General features: G+C 43.2%; 1 protein-coding gene across 1 annotated transcript in view; it reads right to left on the minus strand.

Annotated features, from left to right (window-relative positions):
* Nucleotides 1-26,497, minus strand: part of LOC121553438 (protocadherin-15-like) — a 273,628-nt gene that overhangs the window by 63,063 nt on the left and 184,068 nt on the right. The window contains 4 exon segments of the mRNA XM_041866538.2: nucleotides 730-842; nucleotides 3,333-3,473; nucleotides 12,693-12,809; nucleotides 25,110-25,340. Coding sequence (XP_041722472.2) covers nucleotides 730-842; nucleotides 3,333-3,473; nucleotides 12,693-12,809; nucleotides 25,110-25,340 — 602 coding nt within the window.

Below are 26,497 nucleotides of genomic sequence, written 5' to 3' on the forward strand. Positions count from 1 at the left end.
CTGATTACAAATCAACTAACCGTAATCAATCACGTTATCAACAAAAATATTGTAATCAGATTACAGATACATTTGAAAAACGTACTTCTTGGATTACTTTTAAATTCAGAAAGGACACTTTTCTGTTTTCTCAATGACATTCAATGCAGCATTGAAAAAAAGGCGCAAGTTTAAGTTGCCTGTGCGAGTCCGACCACAAGTCAGAAATGACTATGATGACACATCAAATACGTAGGGCGGCAGGTAGCCTAGCGGTTAAAGCATTGGGCCAGTAACTGAAAGGTTTCTGGTTCGGATACCCGAGCCGACAAAGTGAAAAATCTGTCGATGTGCCCTTGAGCAAGGCATTTAACCCTAATTTGCTTTAGGGACGCTGTACTACTATGGCTGATCCGGTAAAACAACACATTTCACTGGACCTATCCAGTGTATGTGACAATAAAACATATACATTTTTTGGGGATGGATCCTTTGTGTCTTCTTCTAATGCCTCTTAAAGGGAAAGTAATCCAAAAGTAATGGAAAGTAATCAGATTACATTACTGAGTTTGGGTAATCCAAAAGTTACGTTACTGATTACAATTTTGGACTGTAACGGATTACACTTAGAAAGTAACCTACCCAACCCTGCTTGCAGCTTTGAGTAATGAGCTGTATATAAGTAAGATGTATATATGGTCATATTCAAGTGTGTGTGCGTGCGTGTGTAAGTGCATGTGTGTGTGTTACCTGTACTCCTCCTCAGTGAAGATGGGGATCCTGGAGGGTTGGAGGACAGTGATCTCCACCAGGGTCTGGTTCTCCTTCACTGGCTCTCCATCGTCAAAGGCTATCACCACCAACTGAGAGCACACACACACACACACATTACTGATTTCTTCTTGAATCAAACCTGGTCGCCATCTGTTTCTGCATGCATGACAATGAATAACAGAGAAGTTGGAAAGGGCACAAACAGGTCTGGGAACCAAGCTCCAACCCACCCAGAGAGAGTGTGTGAATCTATCGACCCAACATTCTTAGACCGGAGAGACGAGACAGAGACAGAAAGCGAGACAGAGACAGAGCGAGAGAGAGAGAGTCTGTCTTTATTACAACCTAATATCCTTCAGCAACATGCTCCTAGTGTTCGCTGCCAAGGTTACACTGAGCTGAGGTCAACTCCACATACACTCAGATGACCTTCTGTGGGAGTATAACGTCAGGAACTTAATATGCAGGCACATCTTGATTTAGTCACAGGTGGAGTCTGTGTAATGGCCTGATGAATAAGGAGACGATAAAGTATTGTGAGAAGGTTCCAGAAAGAGTCTGTCCATTAGCTCAATATGTGCACCCTTTTGACCAATTAGAACGAATAATAAAGTGCACAGACAATGTACATTATTTCTGTACAGTATGCGAGGAAAGGTGCATCTGAACTGTGCATGTGTACATTAAGAAAGACTCACATAAAAAAAATATATATACAGTACCAGTCAAAAGTTTGGACACACCTACTCATTCAATGGTTTTTCTTTATTTTTACTATTTTCGACATTGTAGAATAATAGTGAAGACATCAAAACTATGAAATAACACATATGGAATCATGTAGTAACCAAAAAAGTGTTAAACAAATATATTTTATATTTGAGATTCTTCAAAGTAGCCACCCTTTGCCTTGATGACAACTTTGCACACTCTTGGCATTCTCTCAACCAGCTTCATGAGGTAGTCACCTGGAATGCATTTCAATTAACAGGTGTGCATTGTTAAAAGTTAATTTGTGGAATTTCTTTCCTTCTTAATGCGTTTGAGCAAATCAGTTGTGTTGTGACAAGGTAGGGTTGGTATACAGAAAATAGCCATACTTATGTCCATATTATGGCAAGAACAGCTCAAATAAGCAAAGAGAAACGACAGTCCACCATTACTTTAAGACATGAAGGTCAGTCAATACGGAAAATTTCAAGAACTTTGAACGTTTCTTCAAGTGCAGTCGCAAAAACCATCAAGCGCTATGATGAAACTGGCTCTCATGAGGACCGACACAGGAGAGGAAGACCCAGAGTTACCTCTGCTGCAGAGGATAAGTTCATTAGAGATACCAGCCTCAGAAATTGCACCCCAAATAAATGCTTCACAGAGTTGAAGTAACAGATACAACATCAACTGTTCAGAGGAGACTGCGTGAATCAGGCCTTCATGGTCGAATTGCTGCAAAGAAAACACTACTAAAGGACACCAATAAGAAGATACTTCCTTGGGCCAAGAAACACAAGCAATGGACATTAGACCGGCGGAAATCTGTCCTGTGGTCTGATGAGTCCAAATGAGAGATTTTGGGTTCCAACTGCGGTGTCTTTGTGAGACACAGAGTAGGTGAACGGATGATCTCCGCATGTGTGGTTCCCACCATGAAGCATGGAGGAGGAGGTGTGATGGTGCTTTGCTGGTGACACTGTCAGTGATTTATTTAGAATTCAAGGCACAATTAACCAGCATGGCTACCACAGCATTCTGCAGCGATACGTCATCCCATCTGGTTTGCGCTTAGTGGTACTATCATTTGTTTTTCAACAGGACAACGACACAATACACCTCCAGGCCGTGTAAGGGCTATTTGACCAAGAAGGACAGTGATGGAGTGCTGCATCGGATGACCTGTCCTCCACAATCACCCGACCTCAACCCAATTGAGATGGTTTGGGATGACTTGGACCGCAGAGTGAAGGAAAAGCAGCCAACAAGTGCTCAGCATATGTGGGAACTCCTTCAAGACTGTTGGAAAAGCATTCCAGGTGAAGCTCGTAGAGACAATGCCAAGAGTGTGCAAAGCTGTCATCAAGGCAAAGGGTGGCTACTTTGAAGAATCTCAAAGATAAAATATATGTTTATTTGTTTAACACTTTTTTGGTTACTACATGATTCCATATGTGTTATTTCATAGTTTTGATGTCTTCACTATTATTCTACAATGTAGAAAATAGTAAAAATAAAGAAAAACCCTTGAATGAATAGGTGTGTCCAAACTTTGGACTGGTAGTGTACACATTATTTAAATAAGAAAAAAAAAGAAAAAAATACTCACATAGTATCAGAGGAGATTATATTTTAGTGAATTTATTTTGTTTATGATGACTGAGATGGAGGTATTGTGCAAATGTTCTAGAAACAGAATATGTATTAGTTTAATATGTGCACCTTTCTGACCCACTGGTCTGCATTAGATCTTTAAGTGCAACTGTACTGTACAAATGTGTCAAGTGTAATTGTATGAGTGATGTCTATTTTGGGTATGTGTAAGTGGGGGTGATCATCCATCATCATCATTATCATCATCATCCTACCTTGAAGGTGACGCTGGGCTGTTCGTTGAGGTTGACCCTGGTGATGACCCTCCCAGACCCCTTCTCCACGTCAAAGATGCTACTGCTGTAAGGTGATTGGTCCTCGTCCACTCTGTAACGCACCAGACTGGCTGGAGTACCCTGTGAGATAAACACAGGAGCAAGACAGTCATGTTAGGTGAGTGAACTCTTCTACTTTAACTTTTGATATTGTATATTGCCCAAGGGGACAGCAGTGATGCACTTCATTTCACTCAGGTGGGTTGAATTAGTCTCAAAGAACTGACTTACAGTTTGCTTTACTCTAACTCTACAGTTAGCTTGGGAATCTAATTCCCAATTCCCCTGACCGGGTCAGGAAACTAGGTCGTGAATATAACTCATGGGTGTGTTTGCCCACTTCGCTATTGTCTATCTGTTTGTGCGAACATTGGTCTTGAGATCTCCAGCAGGTACTCTCCAAGTGCAAGTGAACCTCGACGAACTACCTCTACTACACTGTGACTACACAACATAGTCTCATTACCAGTAGGATGACTGCTCATCACATTACCCTTTACTGTATTCATAGATTACACACATCATCTGTTGGAGTTAAATAGCACCCAGCCTATCCATCCATCCCCAAATCAAATCCTCTTAGAGACATTAATGCCGGGACTTTAATATGACCCTTTGATTAAGATTAATAATGCTTTCATATAGATGATTATCTCATAACTATCTTTTTCAATTATACCACTTTAAGGTCTATATTTTTTCCCCCAACTTTTTTTTCTTACTGTCTTCTAATAGAAGTTAATATTTCAGTGCCCTTAAGCAGAACTGAGAATGCTGGACTTGAGACAGCCTAATGGGTTTTCTGTGCAGTCAAACTGGGCAGAACTGAGCAAATGCAGGGGTTAGAGATGTTAGATCCCTTGGGTGGTTTACTCCCACAAATACATCTGCCAAAGGTTGAAACCATCAGAGAGAGCTTACGGATACACTGAGGGGCATGTGAGTAAAATCCAGGCTGTGTGCGTAGAATCCGGGATATGTGTTAGATCCAAACGGAGCATAATAAGAACATAAACTAAATGCCTTTTTGTTTGGCAACTGCATACACCAAATATTGTAACAAAAGTATCAGCATTCTGTCTGAATTATTTATTTCAGGTGAACATAGGGCATAGGCTAAGTACTGTATCTAACAACCCATAAAGGCACACCATTTCGGAATCCAACACCAATCATATGCTGTTCCTTAACATATAAGGCCAAGCTTTGACTTTTAAATATTACTAAGAAGTAGAATCCCAGGGCATTTGGCCACTGCAGTGTGAGCTGAAAAGCCAAACAAGCCCTCAGGATCAGAGACCGTGCGCCTACATAATACATAATAGAAACATTTATAAAAAGAAGATTATGTCCTCTCCCGTTTCCCTTCACCTATAAACTGTGCAGTTCAGTATCAACGTTTCCAGTTTCCACATTTGACGTTCAATAGCAGGTCTAATACTGGTTCCAAGACAGCAGTCTACTATGGGGCTTGCCTTGATACAGTAACATCTTACTATCTCTACTAGTGCTTTCAGGTTTACAGCAGCTCCCCTTGTCTGACTTTTTGCTCACAGACCATAAATGTTTTATGCCTTCTGCTGGGGAAAACACACTCAGTATTTAAGTCACCCAACATTTTGAGATTTACCACTTTGACATCTAAGAAATGTATGTTGGGACTAGGGCTGTGGCGGTCATGAAATTTTGTCAGCTGGTGATTGTCAAGCAAACAACTGCCAGTTTCACAGTAATTGACAATCAATTAACATAAACACGTTTAGCATCTCCTGGCTTCCACGCATAGCCTACAAGCCACTGATGCAGACCTTTGGAACATCTACATAAAAAAAAAGCTAATAAATCTAGCCTACATATAACACAATAAATCCATTATTCATTTTAGACAGGTCTAAAGAAACATGATATGAAGAAAATGTATTCTATTTCAGAAGAACAGAATAGCATACTCTGAGTTGTCCTTATGTTAGGCCCTGATATGGCTATGCCAAATGGCTGTGGGCTACACTAGTTCATTTAGCAGACAAGATTTGCTTAGAATTCCGTGGCATTATTTTTTATTATTTTATATGAAGAATACAATTGAACATAATAGAATAAATAGAAAGGATATTTTCTCCAAACGATTTCCAAGGAAGTGTGCACATGCGGCTATTCTGTGTTGAACGGTTAACAAAGAAACCGGTCCTCCTATATACTTAACTTAAGAGTTATTTCTGCAACTTTAGTTGTGATACAAACGTTGGGCTATATGTTTATATTTTTTATACATTCTAAGGCTGCATGATGCGACTCTAATGATGATTTGAAAAAAGTTGCATGAAATGCATGAGCTTGGATTTGTTTCTTGTGCAGGCTGCACACACTTCATCAGTCCTGGAATATCAAATCAAATCTGATTTAGTAACTGTAATATGGCTGATTAAGAAAGTGATGAGTGTACTTCCTATATCAGCAAGCATAAAACCATTGGATCCAAGGTACTCCATCAACTTCTCAGGCTTATTTCTAGAAGATATGGTTTATTTTCAGTTTTTCACCCTCTGGGCTCTCTCTTATTGTTTCAAACTGATAATCCACTTACATTAATTACTCCTTAGTGCTGCTATATTAAATGGAAATAGCAGTTGGATAATCACTGCTTAATCATTTTCAACACAGTGAGATTTAAAGGTTTTATATGAGTTCAATGATGGGATGATGCTGTTTTAATCAAGTTAAAGACGTGCACAGAGGCATAGTGAACTGTATGGTCAGGGGTTTAATCGGTCCTTTCAAGTCCACTCTTATTTCTCCAAGGGCAGGAATACTTCCTGGAATATTTTCAAACTGATGATGTCACTGGCCAATGTTTCTTCACCTGATATTAGGACATAGCCTGTTATTATAACATAGCCCCTATTGTTGGCTAAAATGAAAGAAATTGGCTAAAATTGCTGTAATAACAGTCTATCACAGGCTTTGAGACCCTTATGAGACATTGTCCACAGAGTGATCCATGGAGTGATCAATGGAGCTAAATGTGTTCCGGCTGTGATGTAAACTTCAGAACCTTCAATTTTCAGAAACATTAACTGCATATGATAATAGGTATTCATTGCACCTCTCTAATTTATTTCCTTCAGCTTAGTTAGCGATAAGAAGAGATACTTCCGTATATCCCTTTGTATTCTCAGCCTTTGTCTCCATGGTGGTTCTCTGCATGGAATCAAGTCGAAATTGACATTTGAATAAGTGGTTTGTATGGTGCAGCCCAAAATACAGAGAACAGTTCATGTCTGAGATTGAATTCCATTTCTGTTCTCCGTCCCTGTTTCCCTCATCAGCTCTGCTGTGGAAAGGAGGCACAACAACAGCCCACTTGTTACTGTGCTCTCCAACACCAAGGCCAAAATTAAGAGTAGTAGTAAAGAGGAGAGCGCGCGTGTGTGTGTGGTTGTATGTCTGCACACTAGGCTAAGCCCTCCTCCACCTGACAGGCGTCCTGTTAATAAAGCTCTTTGAGCTCCCAAATCTAGGTCAATAAGAGACTAGGTGAAATAGTCCTGTTAGTTTCCCTAATCCCTTTGTGTTAGTCTAACTATCCTCCAGAGCTATACTTTCCATAGTTGGGACAATATGAGTATCTGCTTTCCTTCACTGACCATGAACTAGAGTGTATCATAATCCACCCACCTGCTTTGTAACTGAGCAATAGATGAAGTATATTCTGTACAGTAAATATGACCCTGAGTGCAGCAGAAGAGATGACACACAAAGGTAGAGTGGGAGTGCGGGAGAGAAAGACAGACAGACAGATAGACAATACACATGCACAGAGAGCACGTAGAGGGGGAGATATTTGGAGTGAGTCATTACTGCAGGTTAACTATGTTGTGTGAAATGTTCAGATTCAAACTGTTGTGATTGACAGGCCCAGAGTGAACCCCAGGGACATGCACTGTTCCTCTGCTACAGACACCACGCAGGCCCACTATCCTGTTGGGAACACAACCAGCAGGAGGTCCTTTCACACCAAGTTCCAGTCCAGTCTACAATCACTGGCCTTTTCTCCAGACCCCCTGGGAGGGTAAAACAAGCAGATAGATTCGAGAAGCGTCAGATGAGGATTGTTACTGATGGCTGTATTGTTTTTGAGCAGATAGATTTGAGAAGAGTCAGATGAGGATTGTTTCTGATGGCTGCATTGTTTTAGATGGACACAATTCACACAAGAGTAAAATATAATGATGCAGACTATAAAAAAGGCATATCATTAAATTATATTAAAATCCTTGCCAGGGAGAGAGAGAAAGAGAGGAAGAAGGACCGGGGTACAAAACAGACATAGCTTGCAAGAGAGTGAGGAAGAGAGGAAGAGGTGTGCAGACAGAAGCCCCAAAGTTCTCTGCTTTTCTTACACATTACTACTACATTTTCCGGCTAGCCATACCACCCTGCATCCCACTGCTGGCTTACTGGAAAGGGTGTCGTTCTTTGGATGGGACATTAAACCAAGGTTCTGACTCTTTGTAGTCACTAAAGATCCCATGACACTTATCGTAAGATTAGGGGTGTTAACCCGGTGTCCTGGCTAAATTCCCCACCTGGCCCCTCGGACTACCTCGGTCCTCTAATTATCTCCAGCTTCCAATTGGCTCAATACAACCTCTCTGCTCTACCCTGCAACTTTTGCCCAATTCACAGCTAACTTGCTCTCCACAGAACACACATTCACGATATGCTACAGTAACAATGGAAACTAACATGGACTAAACACTTTGAGAACCTCATGACTTTAAGGTTCATGTAACTATGCTGAGCACTCGTTATAATGCAAAACAACTCCAGTCTCACGGAGCATGTAAGGTAGAACGCTGACTCACCTATGGGGCTATAACATATTTAGGTGATTGCACCGCCAATAAACCCACCTTCCTTTGGCATAGGGTTGATGAAGCTGAACCACATTTTTCTGGGGACAAAATAACCTTGATCTCTAGCATTTATTAGACTCCGAATGTGTCTTTGCTTTATCGTAATGGCCTTGTTGTCCTAGTGACAGAGTGAACAGGAAGCAGTAAAAGTTAAGGGAGTGTGTTATGCAGCACTACAAAAACCTATAGTGATTTTCCCCTGCCCCTGTGCAGCCTCGCCTGTGATAGGGAAATCCTTTCTGAGTGCAACAGGGTGTCAAAATTCTGGTGCCGTATCGTGTAATTTCATTCCCACGGTTTGCAGCCGGCAACAATTTTTTTTGTTGATATACCAGGAAGTCGGTGTGGAACTGCTCAGCCATGGCAAAGCGAATGAAGAAGGAGACAGAAGGGTGAGACTGGACCGGTGTATTGTTTAACATACTTAACAGAAATAATCATCACATGACAACTGTTGGAACAGAACAGATGCAACACAATCAGGTAGCTATTTTTATGAAGATAACATTGGTTCTTGCTGGTAGTGCTGTATTTCACTATGCTGTGTAATAAACAATAATTTGTGTAATCAGCTGTGATGCCATAAGCTGTGCAAATCACTGTTCTCTTTAACAGGGGTCCGCGGAGGTACTGCATATACATTACATTACCAAAAGTATGTGGACACCTGCTCATCGAACATCTCATTCCAAAATCATGGGCATTAATATGGAGTTCGTTCCCCCTTTGCTGCTACAACAGCCTCCACTCTTCTGGGAAGGCTTTCCACTAGATGTTTGAACATTGCTGCGGGGACATGCTTCCATTCAGCCACAAGAGCATTAGTGAGGTCGGGCACTGATGTTGGGCGATTAGGCCTGGCTCGCTGTCGGCATTCCAATTCATCCCAAAGGTGTTCGATGGGGTTGAGATCAGGGCTCTGTGCAGGCCAATCAAGTTCTTCCACACCGTTGTCGACAAATCATTTCTGTATGGACCTCGCTTTGTGCACGGGGGCATTGTCATGCTGAAACAAAGTTGGAAGCACAGAATCGTCTAGAATGTCATTGTATGCTGTAGCGTTAAGATTTCCCTTCACATAAACTAAGAGGCCTAGCCCGAACCATGAAAAACAGCCCCAGACCATTATTCCTCCTCCACAGTTGGCAGTTGGCACTATGCATTCGGGCAGGTCTCCTGGCATCCGCCAAACCCAGATTTGTCCGTCGGACTGCCAGATGGTGAAGCGTGATTCATCACTCCAGAGAATGTGTTTCCACTGCTCCAGAGTCCAATGGTGGCGACCTTTCCACTACTCCAGCTGACGCTTGGCATTGCGCATGGTGATCTTAGGCTTGTGGGCGGCTGTTCGGCCATGGAAACCCATTTCATGAAGCTCCCAACGAACAGTTCTTGTGCTGACGTTGCTTCCAGAGGAAGTTTGGAACTTGGCAGTGTGTTGCAACCGAGGACAGATGATTTTTGCTCGCTATGCGCTTCAGCAATCGGCAGTCCCGTACTGTGAGCTAGTGTAGCCTACCAATTCATGGCTGAGCCCTTGTTGCTCCTAGACGTTTCCACTTCAGAATAACAGCACTCACAGTTGACCGGGGCTCTAGCAGGGCAGAAATTTGACTAACTGACTTATTGGAAAGGTGGCATCCTAAGACGGTGCCAAGTTGAAAGTCACCTAGCTCTTCAGTATGGGCCATTCTACTGCCAATGTTTGTCTATGGAGATTGCATGGCTGTGTGCTCGATTTTATACACCTTTCAGCAACGGGTGTGGCTGAAATAGCCGAATCGACTAATTTGAAGGGCTGTCCACATACCTTTGTATACACTACCGGTCAAAAGTTTTAGAACACCTACTCATTCAAGGGCTTTATTTTTACTATTTTCTACATTGTATAATAATAGTGAAGACATCAAAACTATGAAATAACACATGGAATCATGTAGTAACCAAAAACGTGTTAAACAAATCAAAATGTATTTTATATTTGAGATTCTTCAAATAGCCACCCTTTGCCTTGATGACAGATTTGCACACTCTTGGCATTCACTCAACCAGCTTCACCTGGAATACTTTTCCAACAGTCTTGAAGGAGTTCCCACATATACTGAGCACATGTTGGCTGCTTTTCCTTCACTCTGCGGTCCGACTCATCCCAAACCATCTCAATTGTGGAGGCCAGGTCATCTGATGCAGCACTCCACTCTCCTTCTCAGTCAAATAGCCCTTAGCCCTTAAATAGCCCTTAGACAGTGTTTGTTGGGTCAGTGTGTTGGGTCATTGTCCTATCGAAAAACAAATGATAGTCCCACTAAGCGCAAACCAGATGGGATGGCGTATCGCTGTAGAAAGCTGTGGTAGCCATGCTGGTTAAGTGTGCCTTGAATTCTAAATAAATCACAGACAGTGTCACCAGCAAAGCACCCCCACCTACTCCTCCATGCTTTAAGGTGAGAAATACACATGTGGAGATCATCCGTTCACCCACACGCGTCTCACAAAGCCACAGTGGATGGAACCAAAAATCTCCAATAATAGTGGTTTCTTTGCAGCAATTCGACCACAAAGGCCTGATTCACGCAGTCTCCTCTGAACAGTTGATGTTGAGATGTGTCTGTTACTTGAACTCTGTGAAGCATTTATTTGGGGTGCAATTTCTGAGGCTGGTAACTCTAATGAACTTATCCTCTGCAGCAGAGGTAACTCTGGGTCTTCCATTCCTGTGGTAGTCTTCATGAGAGTCAGTTTCATCATAGCGCTTGATAGTTTTTGCGACTGCACTTGAAGAAACGTTCAAAGTTCTTGAAATGTTCCATATTGACTGACCTTCATGTCTTAAAGTAATGATGGACCTTGTCACAACACAACTGATTGGCTCAAACGCATTAAGAAGGAAATAAATTCCACAAATTAACTTTTAAGAAGGCACACCTGTTAATTGAAATGCATTCCAGGTGACTACCTCATGAAGCTGGTTGAGAGAATCCCAAGAGTGTGCAAAGCTGTCATCAAGGCAAAGGGTGGCTATTTGAAGAATCTCAGATATAAAATATATTTTGATATGTTTAACACTTTTTTGGTTACTACATGATTCCATATGTGTTATTTTATAGTTGTGATGTCTTCACTATTATTCTACAATGTAGAAAATAGTAAAAATAAAGGAAAATTAGTAGGTGTTCTAAAACTTTTGACCGGTAGTGTATAGTGTATATTTTAAAAGAATTGTGACATCACCAGGCGGTAAATTAGTTAATAGACCAATACAGCTAGTTTTCAGTTTTCCCCTCCCCACTCAGACCACTCCCAGACAGTCCTAGCAAAATTATTTATTGAGAAATTGGTCTTTTCTAAGAAGCTATTTGTGTTTTTTTGATATTGAGATAAAAACAGCTGCAATGGACCTTTGAAAAATGTTTGGGCAAGGGATCAGCGGAATATGTTTCTACAATTTATGTTCTTAACCCTGGGCAACATGGGCCTGGGAGGCTCATAGGGATATTGGTATCCACAGTACTCCACCAATTACACATTTATCAACACAATACTTCTTGTATTCCCCCCAAAATAATTTCTTTTACATAAATGCACTGTAATTTAAGCTTTAAAACTGCAGTTCTCTCTGCCTCATGGAAAAATGTGTAGAATTGCAGGATATTAGTGTTAAAGCTGCAACAACAAAAGATATCTCTGCCCCGGAAATTAGCTTGGAAACTGCAAAATGTTCTCGTGATGCCAAGAGCCGGGCCATTAAAATGTTCCTTCCCAGGGCCCGAGACGTGGTTCGTCTGGCAATGCACTGCCGAGGTCATAGTAAAACCAAAGACAGTACAGTATGAAGAAACGGCTTCTCCAATAGAAATCCCAGATCACACTTGTAGGCGATGTCATGGCGAAGTTGGCTAGCTAAGCTCATGCGCAGAAACAAGTCATCGGGTCTAACGGTCGTCTCGCGCCTAACTGCGCATTTGCACGGCTAAAATGAAAACGTGTTAGTTTAACATTTTCACGAGGTTGTAGTAATAACATGTTCAACTACTTAAGACATTGACTCAAATCTAGGTTGTGCCTTTAGATTAAGAAAATGAACAACTAAGGAAGAATTGTTCATTTCTCTCATTGACTTCTCAAACCCCGGCCTGGTCTGCTTGGTCTGTTTCACAAGCGTTCCCGGAAGTCTTGTGATGTTGCGCCTCTGGGTTTAGAATCTCCTTGGATGCTATTTTTATCTCACTTGAGTTGTGTTCAGATTATGAGGGGGTCCCTGATGAATTTGCTATCACAAAAGTGGTCCCCTGCCCCAAAATGTTTGAAAACTTCTGCTTTATAAAACCAATACATATTCATCTTGTTCTGAATCATTAGTCACAGAGCGATCAGTGATACTCACAGGAGGGTCTTGGTCCTCAGCGAACACAGTAGTGATGACCGTTCCCTTCTCTGCGTTGGGGGCCACCAGGCCCTTGTACAGCGCTTGTCTAAACACCGGGGAGAAGTCATTCATATCCTGTGAATAAAAATAAAAGGAATAGATACATAAAGTACTGTAAGCTACTATGAATGTAGAATTTTTACTTTTTGTATCCCCAACTCTTAAAAAAGAAAGTCGGTCAGAGCATGAATCATCACATAATTCTCAGTTTCATTGTAAGCATTGTCAGTCTCACATTTTATCTATCAGTGTGCAAGCGATAGCAAATATCACTGTCTTGCAAAGATACTTGATTCCAAATAATGGAAATGTTGATGAAATCAAGTAAATTGGCCTTTGTAAGATGTGTATGGCCCCAGGCGTTGCTCTAGGACAGTGGTACATATTTCATATCTGATTGTAAACTCATTAGTTTCAAGTTTCACTATTTTTATGTCACGTGCACAGGTACAGTGAAATGCCTTTCTTGCAAGCTCCAAACCCAACATTACAGTAATCAATATCAATGTAGCACTAAAAATAACAAGGTAGAATAAAAACATAAGAGAGAAAAAAAATAAGAAAACTGAACTGTAAACTGAACTGTAAACAACTTAAACGTATTGAAGAACAATCTGGCCTAAATGGCCATGTACTCTTATAATCTCCACCCGGCCCAGCCAGAAGAAGACTGGCCACCCCTCAGAGCCTGGTTCCTCTCTAGGTTTCTTCCTAGGTTCCTGCCATTCTAGGGTTTTTTTCCTAGCCACTGTGCTTCTATATCTGCATTGCTTGCTCTTTGACTCAAATTGAATTATTCCGCTGCTCTATAGTTCGCTACATACTTTAGTCTGAGACTGCCATCATTGAAGTCGGTTTGTGGTGATTTCAAAAGTAGGGATGTTGTACAAAACAAAGTGATCAGCGATTGGATCATCTCCAACCAATCAGAGTATCAAAGCCAACACCACATTTTCAAACCGCCACTTTACCCACGTGTGTTCTTGCTCTGGCCCAATCCATCAGTTTCTGGGACCAATCAAAACGGCTAGAATGTTTTTCTGTTCTAGAAATCATCGGGAAAGTACTCAGATTCAGACATTGCGGAGACACAATGTCCGTGGGCATAGAGCAAGGAGTTTGGGTAGCCAGGCAAGGGTATCTATATAGCACTTTCTCCTCTGATCTCCCACCTCCCACCCTTCTGGCTGCCTACTGTGACAACCTACTGTGACAGCCTACTGTGACAGCCTACTGTGTCTCTGACAGAGAGGACAAAGGGATAGTTAGGTTAGTCAATACTACAGACATCCAGGGATGAAAGGAGAGGCTACTGTCCGTCTCACAGCACGAAGAGTGTCCTCCTCAAGGGACATCGTTGTAACCACTTCAACCTCACCAATTGAAGTTTCCATTGCTCTACCTTGAATTAGAGGTCTTCTCGGATCCACCTGTACCCAAATACCCAAGACCGATCCGGGACCCGTGCAGGTCTGAATCCAGAATTGTAAATAATGTCACAGATCTGGTTAGGATCTGATATGATTGTCATGGGTCTCGGATATGGGTAATTTAACTGACTTGTCCGGAAGGACCTGTACAGATCCAAACGCGACTGCCGCAGTAGAGAGAGAGAGAGAAATTGGATAATTTATGCTGCTGCTCTTTGCTTTTCACGAGAGTGGCACGTGGCACCATGCTACTGATACATGTCATATATTTCTTTACTAAAATATACTAGGTTAGACTAGTCTCTCTCTCTCTCTCTCTCTCTCTCTCTCTCTCTCTCTCTCTCTCTCTCTCTCTCTCTCTCTCTCTCTCTTCTCTCTCTCTCTCTCTCTCTCTCTCTCTCTCTCTCTCTCTCTCTCTCTCTCTCTCTCTCTCTCTCTCTCTCTCTCTCTCTCTCTCTCTCTCTCTCTCTCTCTCTCTCTCTCTCTCTCTCTCTCTCTCTCTCTCTCTCTCTCTCTCTCTCTCTCTCTCTCTCTCTCTCTCTCTCTCTCCCCATTGGAGAATATGAGTAAAATAGCGTAGTTGCAGGATGGAGGCCAAACATTATACAGTGCATTCGGAAAGTATTCAGACCCCTTGACTTTTTCCACATCCTGTTACGTTACAGCCTTATTCTAAAATATATATATTTTTTAATTCCCTCATCAATCTACACAATGCCCCAAAATGACAAAGCAAAAACAGGTTCTTAGACATGTTTGCAAATTTGTAAAAAATAAATAACTAAAATATCACATTTACATAAGTATTCAGACCCTTTACTCAGTACTTTGGTGACGCAGCTTTGGCAGCGATTACAGCTTCGAGTCTTCTTGGGTATGATGCTACAAGCTTGGCACACCTGTTTTTTGGGGAGTTTCTCCCATTCTTCTCTGCAGATCCTCTCAAGCTCTGTCAGGTTGGATGGGGAGCGTCGCTGCACAGCTATTTTCAGGTCTCTCCAGAGATGTTAGATCGGGTTCAAGTCCGGGCTCTGGCAGGGCCACTCAAGGACATTCAGAGACTTGTCCCGAAGCCACTCCTGCATTGTCTTGGCTGTGTGCTTAGGTTCGTTGTCCTGTTGGAAGGTGAACCTTTGCCCCAGTCTGAGGTCTTGAGCACTCTGGAGCAGGTTTTCATCAAGGATCTCTCTGTACTTTGCTATGTTCATCTTTCCCTCGATCTTGACTAGTCTCTCTGTCCCTGCCGCTGAAAAACATCCCCACAGCATGATGCTGCCACCACCATGCTTCACCGTAGGGATGGTCCTAGGAATGTTGTTTCTCATGGTCTGAGAGTCTTTAGACTGCCTTTTGGCAAACTCCAAGCGGCTGTCATTGGTGGAGTGCTGCAGAGATGGTTGTCCCTCTGGAAGGTTCTCCCATCTCCACAGAGGAACTCTGGAGCTCTGTCAGAGTGACCATCGGGTTCTGGTCACCTCCCTGACCAAGGCCCTTCTCCACCGATTTCTCAGTTTGGCCGGCGGCCAGCTCTAGGAAGAGTGTTGGTGGTTCCAAACTTCTTATATTTAAGAAGGTTGGAGTCCACTGTGTTCTTGGGGACCTTCAATGCTGCAGACATTTTTCAGGTACCCTTCCCCAGATCTGTGCCTTGACACAATCTTGTCTCGGAGCTCTACGGACAATTCCTTTGACCTCATGGCTTGGTTCTGCTCTGACATGCACTGTCCAATGTGGGACATTATATAGACAGGTGTGTGCCTTTCCAAATTATGTCCAATCAATAGAATTTACCACAGGTGGACTCCAATCAATTTGTAGAAACATCTCAAGGATGATCAATGGAAACAAGATGCACCTGAGCTCAATTTCGAGTCTCATAGCAAAAGGTCTGAATACTGTAAATAAGGTTTATTTTATGTTATTGTTTTGCAAACATTTCTAAAAACCTGTTTTTCGCTTTGTCATTATGGGGTATTGTGTGTAGATTGATGAGTAAAATAAGAATTCCATCCATTTCAGAATAAGGCTGTAACGTAACAAAATGTGGAAAAAGTCAAGGGGTCTGAATACTTTCCGAATGCACTGTACATATACAATTAAAGATATTGAACAACTCATTCATTCATATGATATAATGACATTTCTGATGGTAAGGTTGAAGTGTCCGGTGCTGACCGGTAGAGAGAAGAGCCTTTGACACTAAGTGCCCTTGAACAAACCATCTGTTTTAACCATACCTAGAGGACCTTTATGTGAAAGGCAAAGACTCATTCACAGACACATTTCCAGTCCATCCATATGCAGCTTGTGTGCTGTAGAGCTGACAAACTGTGATTCACTGCTTCTGCTTTCAATAACAAAGTCTTGACATGGTGTTGTCCTCTGTTTGTTTGTGGAGGTGGAGAATACACACACACACACACACACACACACACACACACACACACACACACACACACACACACACACACACACACACACACACACATACACACACAAGCACGCTCTATCAGGTTCTACCATGTGTTTTCAGAAAGGGTGACAAAAGAGGGAAAAGTTTGTGAGTTACACACACACAAGCACGCTCTATCAGCTTCTACAGTGTGTTTTCAGAAAGGCAGAAAAAAGATGGAAACATTTGTGAGTTTAATTCTGAACCCCAGGACACAGGTAGACTACGCAATCCATCACCGCGAGGTCTTCCATGGAAACGAAACAAGAAAACCTTTAGAAAAACAAAGACAAGAACAAATTAAACGCAAAAGACTTCAAAAGCTTCAGCAGGTGTTATATGGAGGAAGGAAGGAAAGTAATTGTGCCTGCTCTATCTACACTCATAGGAACCCAGTATGAATCCATTAGTCCCACCTTAATTCATGTTGGCCCTATCAAAAAGCAGCCAGGAGGGTGTGATAACGGAAGCACTACTGCACCTTATCCTCTCAAACACTGTTCCTGGGTGACTGACTACAAGGAAACTGCATCAAACTGTCCTTATCGGAGAACAAACTCACTCTACAGGTAGGCTGGGCCTGCAGAGGAACAACTTGAAGGACCAAGCTTCCCTTGCCTTCCTGTCAATATTGTGAATGCAGAGTGGAAGTCAGTGGTTCTGCCATCGGGCTAAATAAAACTCACATACACTGTACACCCTGAAAAAGCAAATGCACTGTGTTCTGTGCAACTCAGTGGGTGAAGTGGGAGACAAGGGGTTGTTCTATATCATTAATATAGTCACAGTTAAAAGGTGTTGTTACGCATGCACACACTCACGCACACACACACACATACATACACACACACAAACAGAGCGAGACACAGTGTGCCAAAACAGGAGGCGTCTAATCCCTTAGTTTGGATTGAGCGGCTAATCTCCTTAAAGGTTGGAAAGGGAACGCATGCGTCTGGAAATCCTCACATAATTGCAGTCACAAAGCTAATGAGTCATTCAGCCCTGGAATAGCACCGGGCTAACACGACCGCTAGAAAGGCACAGTGGCTTTGGATATGTGCTCAGTCTTGGATCAGCCATATCAAAGACACATTTAGGACTACAATTCAAGAGTCTCCTAGCTGGCCTATCTGAATGAGGTCATAATTAAATTGAGTTCACAGCATATAATGACATAATACCATGACTCCTATTCATGTAGCGCTAAAGTACTTTGCCTGCTGGGGGAAATGTTAACTATTTGGTTGTAATATCATCACCTCTTGAAGAGCATAGTCAGAAACAATTGCGCACATTTAGCTCTATCAGAGTTATGCAGCAAGTAACTACATGCTTTTCATGATCAGTAAACATCAATTGATCATGTAATTTAACATGCAAAGTACTTTAGCGCTGCATTAATAGCAGTCATGGTATTATGTCATTATATGCTGTGAACTCAATTTAATGATCACCTCTTTCAGCTAGGCCAGCTAGGAGACTTTTGAATTGCAGTCCTGATTGTGTCTTTGTTATGGCTGGTCCAAGGCTGAGCGCATATCCAAAGCCACTGTGCCTTTCTGCCCTTAGCCTTCACATCACTTGAAAATGGCACGTAGTTGTCAATGGTTTTAGCAGAGCTGGGGGTCAAATTGATCGCCCCGCACCATATTGTGACATCTTATTGATAACAACCTATATCTTGTCTAAAGATAACTGTAACTACTGCTCCTGGCAGTGAAATAGTATTGCTTTGTTGATTTATGCCAGCACTACTTCTGCCTGGGGACCATGAGGGGAAAGTATATGGAAACATAAAGTGTTTATTCATCCGAAGGAGGAAAGCTATGTTTTCTGTATACTAACTCCAGCACGCCTTCCTCGGTAATTGCAGAGCAGGAGACACACAGTGAATAAAAGGTTATGCCGACTATGACTATCACATCTACGGTGCTGGTTCTATGCATCCTTCACCACCACTACCTGTCCTTAGGGACCATGATGGTACATACTATTGCAGATATAAAGCAACAAGTGCTTTTACCTTGATGAGGGCCATACATAGTTCATTCTTCAAGCACTAGCCTACTTGTCACCACCATGAGTGGAAACAAGTGAGAGTGAAGTAACAGAGGATATGTTTTTCTGACTTTTACTATTGGCCAAGTACATTTACACATACTCAGAATTGTACTTGGTGATATGATGCTGCTAGTGATAGACACATTTAGAGACAGACAACGGAGTTTAAACAACGTTTACATGCATTATACACAACTAGGTAGAGTGAGTATAGCTATAACAGAATTAGCAAATATACAGTGTGTATACAGTTGATATACAGTGGATGTACAAATTAACAGTATCAGTATGAATATACACTGAGTATACAGTTTCCAAGATGGCGTAGTAGTGCAGTTGTGTTTTTATCGTCTGTCTGTAAATAGCCTGTAAATACCCTATTTTTCGTACATATTTCCCTATCAGACTTTTCATCCTTCTACAAGATATACTTTCCTGCAACCCGCCTCACTCAATGTGGAACGGATTCTATTATTGACTTACCTTGACTCACCTTTATCTAGAATCTAGAATCTCCAGTTGAAACTAGCTAGCCAGCTAACTAGCTACTTGCTATTTGCTATTAGCCTCAGCTAGCGGTGTTTCACCCAGGACATTGGATTTTTTTTCTGCGGGATTAATTTTAATCACTGGACATTGATCACCGGATATTCGGCCAGTCTGCACAGCGCGTTATCGACCCAGAACATATCAGTTTTTCCGCCTGAATCACTGGACCTTTAACTCCAGATTTCATCGCTACCAGCTAGCTACCACCAGCCAGCTTCAACAAAACGGACGCTGTGGTCTGGCTAATCAAATCATCCTGAGCTAGGCCCATCGCCCATCTCCCGGCTATCTACCTCTCTTTCAACCGGACGGGACCACCTAGTGTTGACACGGAGCCCCGCCGATCCTACAGGACTGGTCTGCGGACGAAATCGTCTGATGTGGTTACGACGTTAACCACGAAGATTCCATCCATCTGCTAGCCCTGGCCCGCTAGCCGTGGCCTCTTACTAGTGCTTCACCACCGGACCTTATGATAACTCAGCTATACAGCTGATATCTGCTGGACTGTTCCTTTTTACGGTACTACATCCTGTTTATGTTTAGCCTCAGCCCAAACATGGTTAGTTTATTGTTGTTTCGGTTATTTCTAATTGTACTATATCACTGTAGACCCCCCAGCCTAGCTAAACCTGCATTAGATAGCTCCTTTGCACCTCCCCCTATACACGCGGAGACCGACTCAATTGATGACTCTAGCGATGCTATCTCTTTCATCGTTACCCAACGCTTAGGGTTACCTCCACTTTACTCATATCCTTCCATATCCTTGTCTGTACATAATGCCCTGAATCTTTTCTATAACACCCGGAAATCTGCCCCCTTTATTCTATGTACCCAACGCACTAGAAGACCAGTTCTTAAAGCCTTTAGCCGTATCCTTATTCTAGTCCTCCTCTGTTCCTCTGGTGATGTAGAGGCTAACCCAGGCCCTGCAGTCCTCAGTATCACTCCTACTCCCCAGGCGCTATCATTTGATGACTTCTGTAATCGCAAAAGTCTTGGTTTCTTGCACATAAATATCAGAAGTCTACTTCCTAAGTTTGAGTTATTCACTGCGTTAGCACACTCTGCCAACCCTGATGTTCTAGCAGTGTCTGAATCCTGGCTCAGGAAGGCCACCAAAAATTCTGAAATTTCCATCCCCAACTATAACATTTTCCGTCTAGATAGAACTGCCAAAGGGGGTGGAGTTGCAATCTACTGTAGAGATAGCCTGCAGAGCTCTATCATGCTATCCAGGTCTGTGCCCAAACAGTTTGAGCTTCTACTTCTAAAAATCCACCTTTCCAGAAATAAGTCTCTCACTGTTGCCGCTTGCTACAGACCCCCTCAGCCCCCAGCTGTGCCCTGGACACCATATGTGAATTGATTGCCCCCATTTATCCTCAGAGTTTGTACTGCTTGGTGACCTAAATTGGGATATGCTTAATACCCCAGCCATCCTACAATCCAAGCTAGATGCCCTCAACCTCACGCAAATTATCAACGAACCTACCAGGTACAACCCTAAATCCGTAAACATGGGTACCCTCATAGATATCATCCTGACTAACATACCCTCTAAATACACCTCAGCTGTCTTCAACCAGGATCTCAGCGATCACTGCCTTATTGCCTGCGTCCGTAACGGGTCCGCGGTCAAACGACCACCCTCATCACTGTCAAACGCTCCCTAAAACACTTTAGCGAGGAGGCCTTCCTAATTGACCTGGCCCAGGTATCCTGGATGGATATAGATCTCATTCCGTCAGTAGAGGATGCCTGGTTGTTCCTTAAAAGTAATTTCCTCTCAATCTTAAATAAACATGCCCCATTCAAAAAATACAGAACTAAGAACCGATATAGCCCCTGGTTCTCCTCAGACTTGACTGCCCTTGACCAGCACAAAAACATCCTGTGGCGTACAGCATTAGCATCAAATAGCCCCCGCGATATGCAACTTTTCAGGGAAGTTAGGAACCAATATACACAAGCAGTCAGGAAAGCAAAGGCTAACTTTTTCAAACAGAAATTTGCATCCTGTAGCACTAACTCCAAAAAGTTTTGGGACACTGTAAAGTCCATGGAGAATAAGAGCACTTCCTCCCAGCTGCCCACTGCACTGAGGCTAGGAAACACTATCACCACCGATAAATCTACAATAATCGAGAATTTCAACAAGCATTTTGCTACAGCTGGCCATGCTTTCCATCTGGCTACCACTAACCCGGCCACCAACTCTGCACCCTCTGCTGCAACTTGCCCATGCCCCCCGCTTCTCCTTCACACAAATTCAGACAGCTGATGTTTTGAAAGCGCTGCAAAATCTGGACCCCTACAAATCAGCTGGGCTAGACAATCTGGACCCTTTCTTTCTAAAACTAGCCGCCGAAATTGTCGCTACCCCTATTACTAGTCTGTTCAACCTCTCTTTCATAACGTCTGAGATCCCCAGAGATTGGAAAGCTGCCGCGGTCATCCCCCTCTTCAAAGGGGGTGACACTCTAGATCCAAATTGCTACAGACCTGTATCCATCCTGCCCTGCCTTTCGAAAGTATTCGAAAGCCAAGTTAACAAACAGATAATCGACCATTTCGAATACCACCGTACCTTCTCCGCTATGCAATCCGGTTTCCGAGCTGGTCACGGGTGCACTTCAGCCACGCTCAAGGTCCTAAACGATATTATAACCGCGATTGATAATAGACAGTACTGTGCAGCCGTCTTCATCGACCTGGCCAAGGCTTTCGACTCTGTCAACCACCGCATTCTTATTGGCAGACTAAATAGCCTTGGTTTCTCAAATGACTGCCTCGCCTGGTTCACCAACTACTTCTCAGATAGAGTTCAGTGTGTCAAATCGGAGGGCCTGTTGTCTGGACCTATGGCAGTCTCTATGGGGGTGCCACAGGGTTCAATTCTTGGGCCGACACTTTTCTCCGTGTATATCAATGATGTCGCTCTTGCTGCTGGTGACTCTCAGATCCACCTCTACGCAGACGACACCATTTTGTATACATCTGGCCCTTCATTGGACACTGTGTTAACAAACCTCCAAACGAGCTTCAATGCCATACAACAATCCTTCAGTAGCCTCCAACTGCTCTTAAACACTAGTAAAACTAAATGCATGCTTTTCAATCGAACGCTGCTGGCACCCGCCCACCCGACTAGAATCACCACTCTCGACGGGTCTGACCTAGAGTATGTGGACAACTACAAATACCTAGGTGTCTGGTTAGACTGTAAACTCAACTTCCAGACTCACATAAAGAATCTCCAATCCAAAGTTAAATCTAGAATCGGCTTCCTATTTCGCAACAAAGCCTCCTTCACTCATGCTGCCAAACATGCCCTCGTAAACTGACTATCCTACCGATCCTTGACTTCGGCGATGTCATTTACAAAATAGCCTCAACACTCTACTCAGCAAATTGGATGTAGTCTATCACAGTGCCATCCGTTTTGTCTCCAAAGCCCCATACACTACCCACCACTGTGACCTGTACGCTCTTGTTGGCTGGTCCTCACTACATGTTCGTCGGTCAAACCCACTGGCTCCAGGCCATCTATAAATCACTGCTAGGCAAATCCCCGCCTTATCTTAGCTCATTGGTCACCATAGCAGCACCCACCCGTAGTCTGCGCTCCAGCAGGTATATCTCACTGGTCATTCCCAAAGCCAACACCTCCTTTGGCCGCCATTCCTTCTAGTTCTCTGCTGCCAATGACTGGAACGAATTGCAAAAATCTCTGAAGCTGGAGACTCTTATCTCCCTCAATAACTTTAAGCATCAGTTGTCAGAGCACCTTACCGATCACTGCACCTGTACACAGCCCATCTGAAATTAGCCCACCCAACTACCTCATCCCTATATTGTTATTTATTTTGCTAATTTGCACCCCCAGTATCTCTATTTGCACATAATCTCTTGCACATCTAGCATTCCAGTGTTAATACTATTGTAATTATTCTGCACTATAGCCTATTTATTGCCTTACCTCCATAACTTGCTACATTTGCACACACTGTATATATATTTTCTGTTGTATTTCTGACTTTATGTTTTTTACCCCATATGTAACTCTGTGTTGTTGTTTTATTGCACTACTATGCTTTATCTTGGCCAGGTCGCAGTTGTAAATGAGAACCTGTTCTCAACTGGCTTACCTGGTTAAATAAAGGTGAAATAAAAAAAATAAAAAAATACAAAACATTAAAAACTTCCGCTCTTTCCATGACATAGACTGACCAGGTGAATCCAGGTGAACGCTACAGTATGATCCCTTATGGTTGTCACTTGTTAAATCCACTTCAATCAGTGTAGATGAAGGGGAGGAGACAGGTTAAAGAAGGATTTTTAAGCCTTGAGACAATTGAGACATGGATTGTGTATATGTACCATTCAGAGGTTGTTTTTATCGCACTGCTTTGCTTTATCTTGGCCAGGTCGCAGTTTTAAATTATAACTTGTTCTCAACTGGCTTACCTGGTTAAATAAAGGTGAAATTAAAAATAAATGGGCAAGAGAAAATATTTAAGTGCCTTTGAACAAGATATGGTAGTAGGTGCCAGATGCACCGGTTTGTGTCAAGAACTGCAACGCTGCTGGGTTTTCACGCTCAACAGTTTCTCATGTACAATACTGTATATCAAGAATGGTCCACCACCCAAAGGACATCAAACCAACTTGACACAACTGTGGGAAGCATTGGATTCAACATGGGGAGATGGACAGAGAGATGGACAGAGTGCAATGCAGTATAGTGGAGTTATTTTGTGTACAGTACAGGTCAGAGATGTCTTGATGCGGTGTGCAGCATAGAGTGCATAGTCCTTTAGTCTCTATGGGCAGGATGGCCGGTTGATGAGGGCCACAGCCCGGGGAAGAAACTTTTCAGATGGCGGGAGGTTTTGGTCATGAGTAACCTGAACCACCTGCCAGAGGTTAATTTCTGGAGGAGGGGGTGACCGGGGTGGTCACCCCGAGCCGATGACCCTGTCTGCAGACCGGACAATGCATTGCAGTTTGCCCTTGCAGTGGGCAGACGCAGACCCAAACCAGACGGTGATGGAGGAGGTGACGATGGACTCAACGATTGATGCCTAAAACAGGATCAAGATTGAATGGGATATTTTTTGTTTTTTTAGTTGCGGCAAGTAGTACATCCACTGGTGTGCCTTATTGGTGACCGCTGTGACGTTGTCCTCCCACTTGAGGTTGTGGGAGATGATGGTCCCCAGGAATTTGAATGATTCAGCAATGCTAACAGCTGAGCCATCAATCTCAGGGGGGGGGGAGATGGTGGGGGGCATTTTCTGAAGTCAACTACCATTTCCACGGTTTTGTCTGTGTTGAGTTCCAGGTTAATGCGACTGCACCAGGCCTTTAGCCGGTCGACCTCTCCACGGTACATGGACTGATCGCCGTAGGTGATGAGACTGACCAGAGTGGTGTCATCTGTAAACTTGAGTAGTTTGACAGATGCGTTGTTGGAGGTGCAGTCATTGATGTAGAATGAGTAGATTAGCGGTGAGAGCACGCATCCTTGCAGCGCTCCGGTGCTGAGGGATAACGAGTCCGAAAGGTGTTTTCCCAGCTTCACATGTTGCATCCTGTTGGTCAGGAAGTCAGGGATCCACTGACAGATGGAACTGGACACGTTCAGCTGGGAGAGTTTGTCTTGTAGCAGTTCTGGGTATTGAATGCAGAGCTAAAATCCACAAACAATATCCTTGCATATGTCTTTGGGTTATCGAGGTGTTTAAGGATGTAGTGTAGGCCCCTGTTAACAACGTCGTCCACAGACCTGTTAGCTCTGTAGGCAAACTGTAGTGGGTCAGACAGTGGGAGTGGTGAGTGAATACACAGTGAATACAGAGCTTCAGCTGGTCTTACCGTGATCCGAACGGTGACGGTAGCCTCACCGGGGGGCATGGTCCCTGCCTGGTCCACGGCCTCCACCTGGAAGGTATAGTTGGTCCCCATGCCCATACTAGCCAGGTCCTCAAAGTCCAGCGTCTGCAGGACCGACAGATCGCCTGAAATCGGGTTCACAGAGAAAAGCTTCCTGGCCTCCGCAGATTTGATACGGTACGTTACATTAGAGAACAGGTCTGCATCCACGGCCTGGGACAGAGGGAGAGAGAGGGATAAGCGAGAAAGAGAGTGAGAGTGAGAGAGAGAGAGAGAGAGAGAGAGAGAGAGAGAGAGAGAGAGAGAGAGAGAGAGAGAGAGAGAGAGAGAGAGAGAGAGAGAGAGAGAGAGAGAGAGAGAGAGAGAGAGAGAGAGAGAGAGAGAGAGAGAGAGAGAGAGAGAGAGAGAGAGAGAGAGAGAGAGAGAGAGAGAGAGAGAGAGAGAGAGAGAGAGAGAGAGAGAGAGAGAGAGAGAGAGAGAGATAGATGATAGATAGATAGATAGATAGATAGATAGATAGATAGATAGATAGATAGATAGATAGATAGATAGATAGATAGATGAGAGAGAGAGAGAGAGAGAGAGAGAGAGAGAGAGAGAAAGAGAGAGAGAATAGAGAGAGGGGCAGAGAGAGATGATTATAGAAATGCATGTACACAAACACACACACACACACACAAACACACAAAGACAGCAACAAAAAACCTGATTAGAAAAGATATCAAACCGACAACTGAAAATAAAAAGTACATGCGATCGGTGGGAGTGAGAATCTTTCAGGTGGAAGGCTTTGATGTACAGATGTGACAGAAGTAACAATATACAACAATATAAAAAGATAAAATACATTTATAAATAAATAGAAAACAGAACACATACAATCCCTCCAGAGGAGAGAGGCGGGGATCAGAGATTCATCTGCCTGCGATGCTGTCTATCAATGGGCCTTCTTTACAGACAGGTGTCACTCCCACCACCAACCCCATCCCTGTCTGCTCCTGCTCTGGCTGAAGATGTTGTTCGTTTCTTGGGAGATTAGTGTTGTCACGGTTGCATGTGTCAGTCACTCATCCACTCCCCCCTCCCCCCTCCCCCCTCCCTTGCATTATTCCCTTGTGAGTTGAGTGATAATGTCACTCACAATATGCAGACAATTACTTCCCCTCTGCTCTGCCTTTGCTTTGGTGCTCGCTGGTGTATTCCCATGGTTCTCTTCCTCAGCACAAACAACACGTGGATATGCTTGACAGTAGGGCTGCACAATTAATCGAATTTTGATCGAAAGTGGCTGCGAAAGTGGCTCCATATCGCAAGAGGCTGCGATTATCTCTTTTATTTGACGCTCAATGAATACAACAAAAACTAGACTG

Source organism: Coregonus clupeaformis, chromosome 37, assembly GCF_020615455.1.
Source record: "Coregonus clupeaformis isolate EN_2021a chromosome 37, ASM2061545v1, whole genome shotgun sequence".
NCBI lineage: Eukaryota > Metazoa > Chordata > Actinopteri > Salmoniformes > Salmonidae > Coregonus > Coregonus clupeaformis.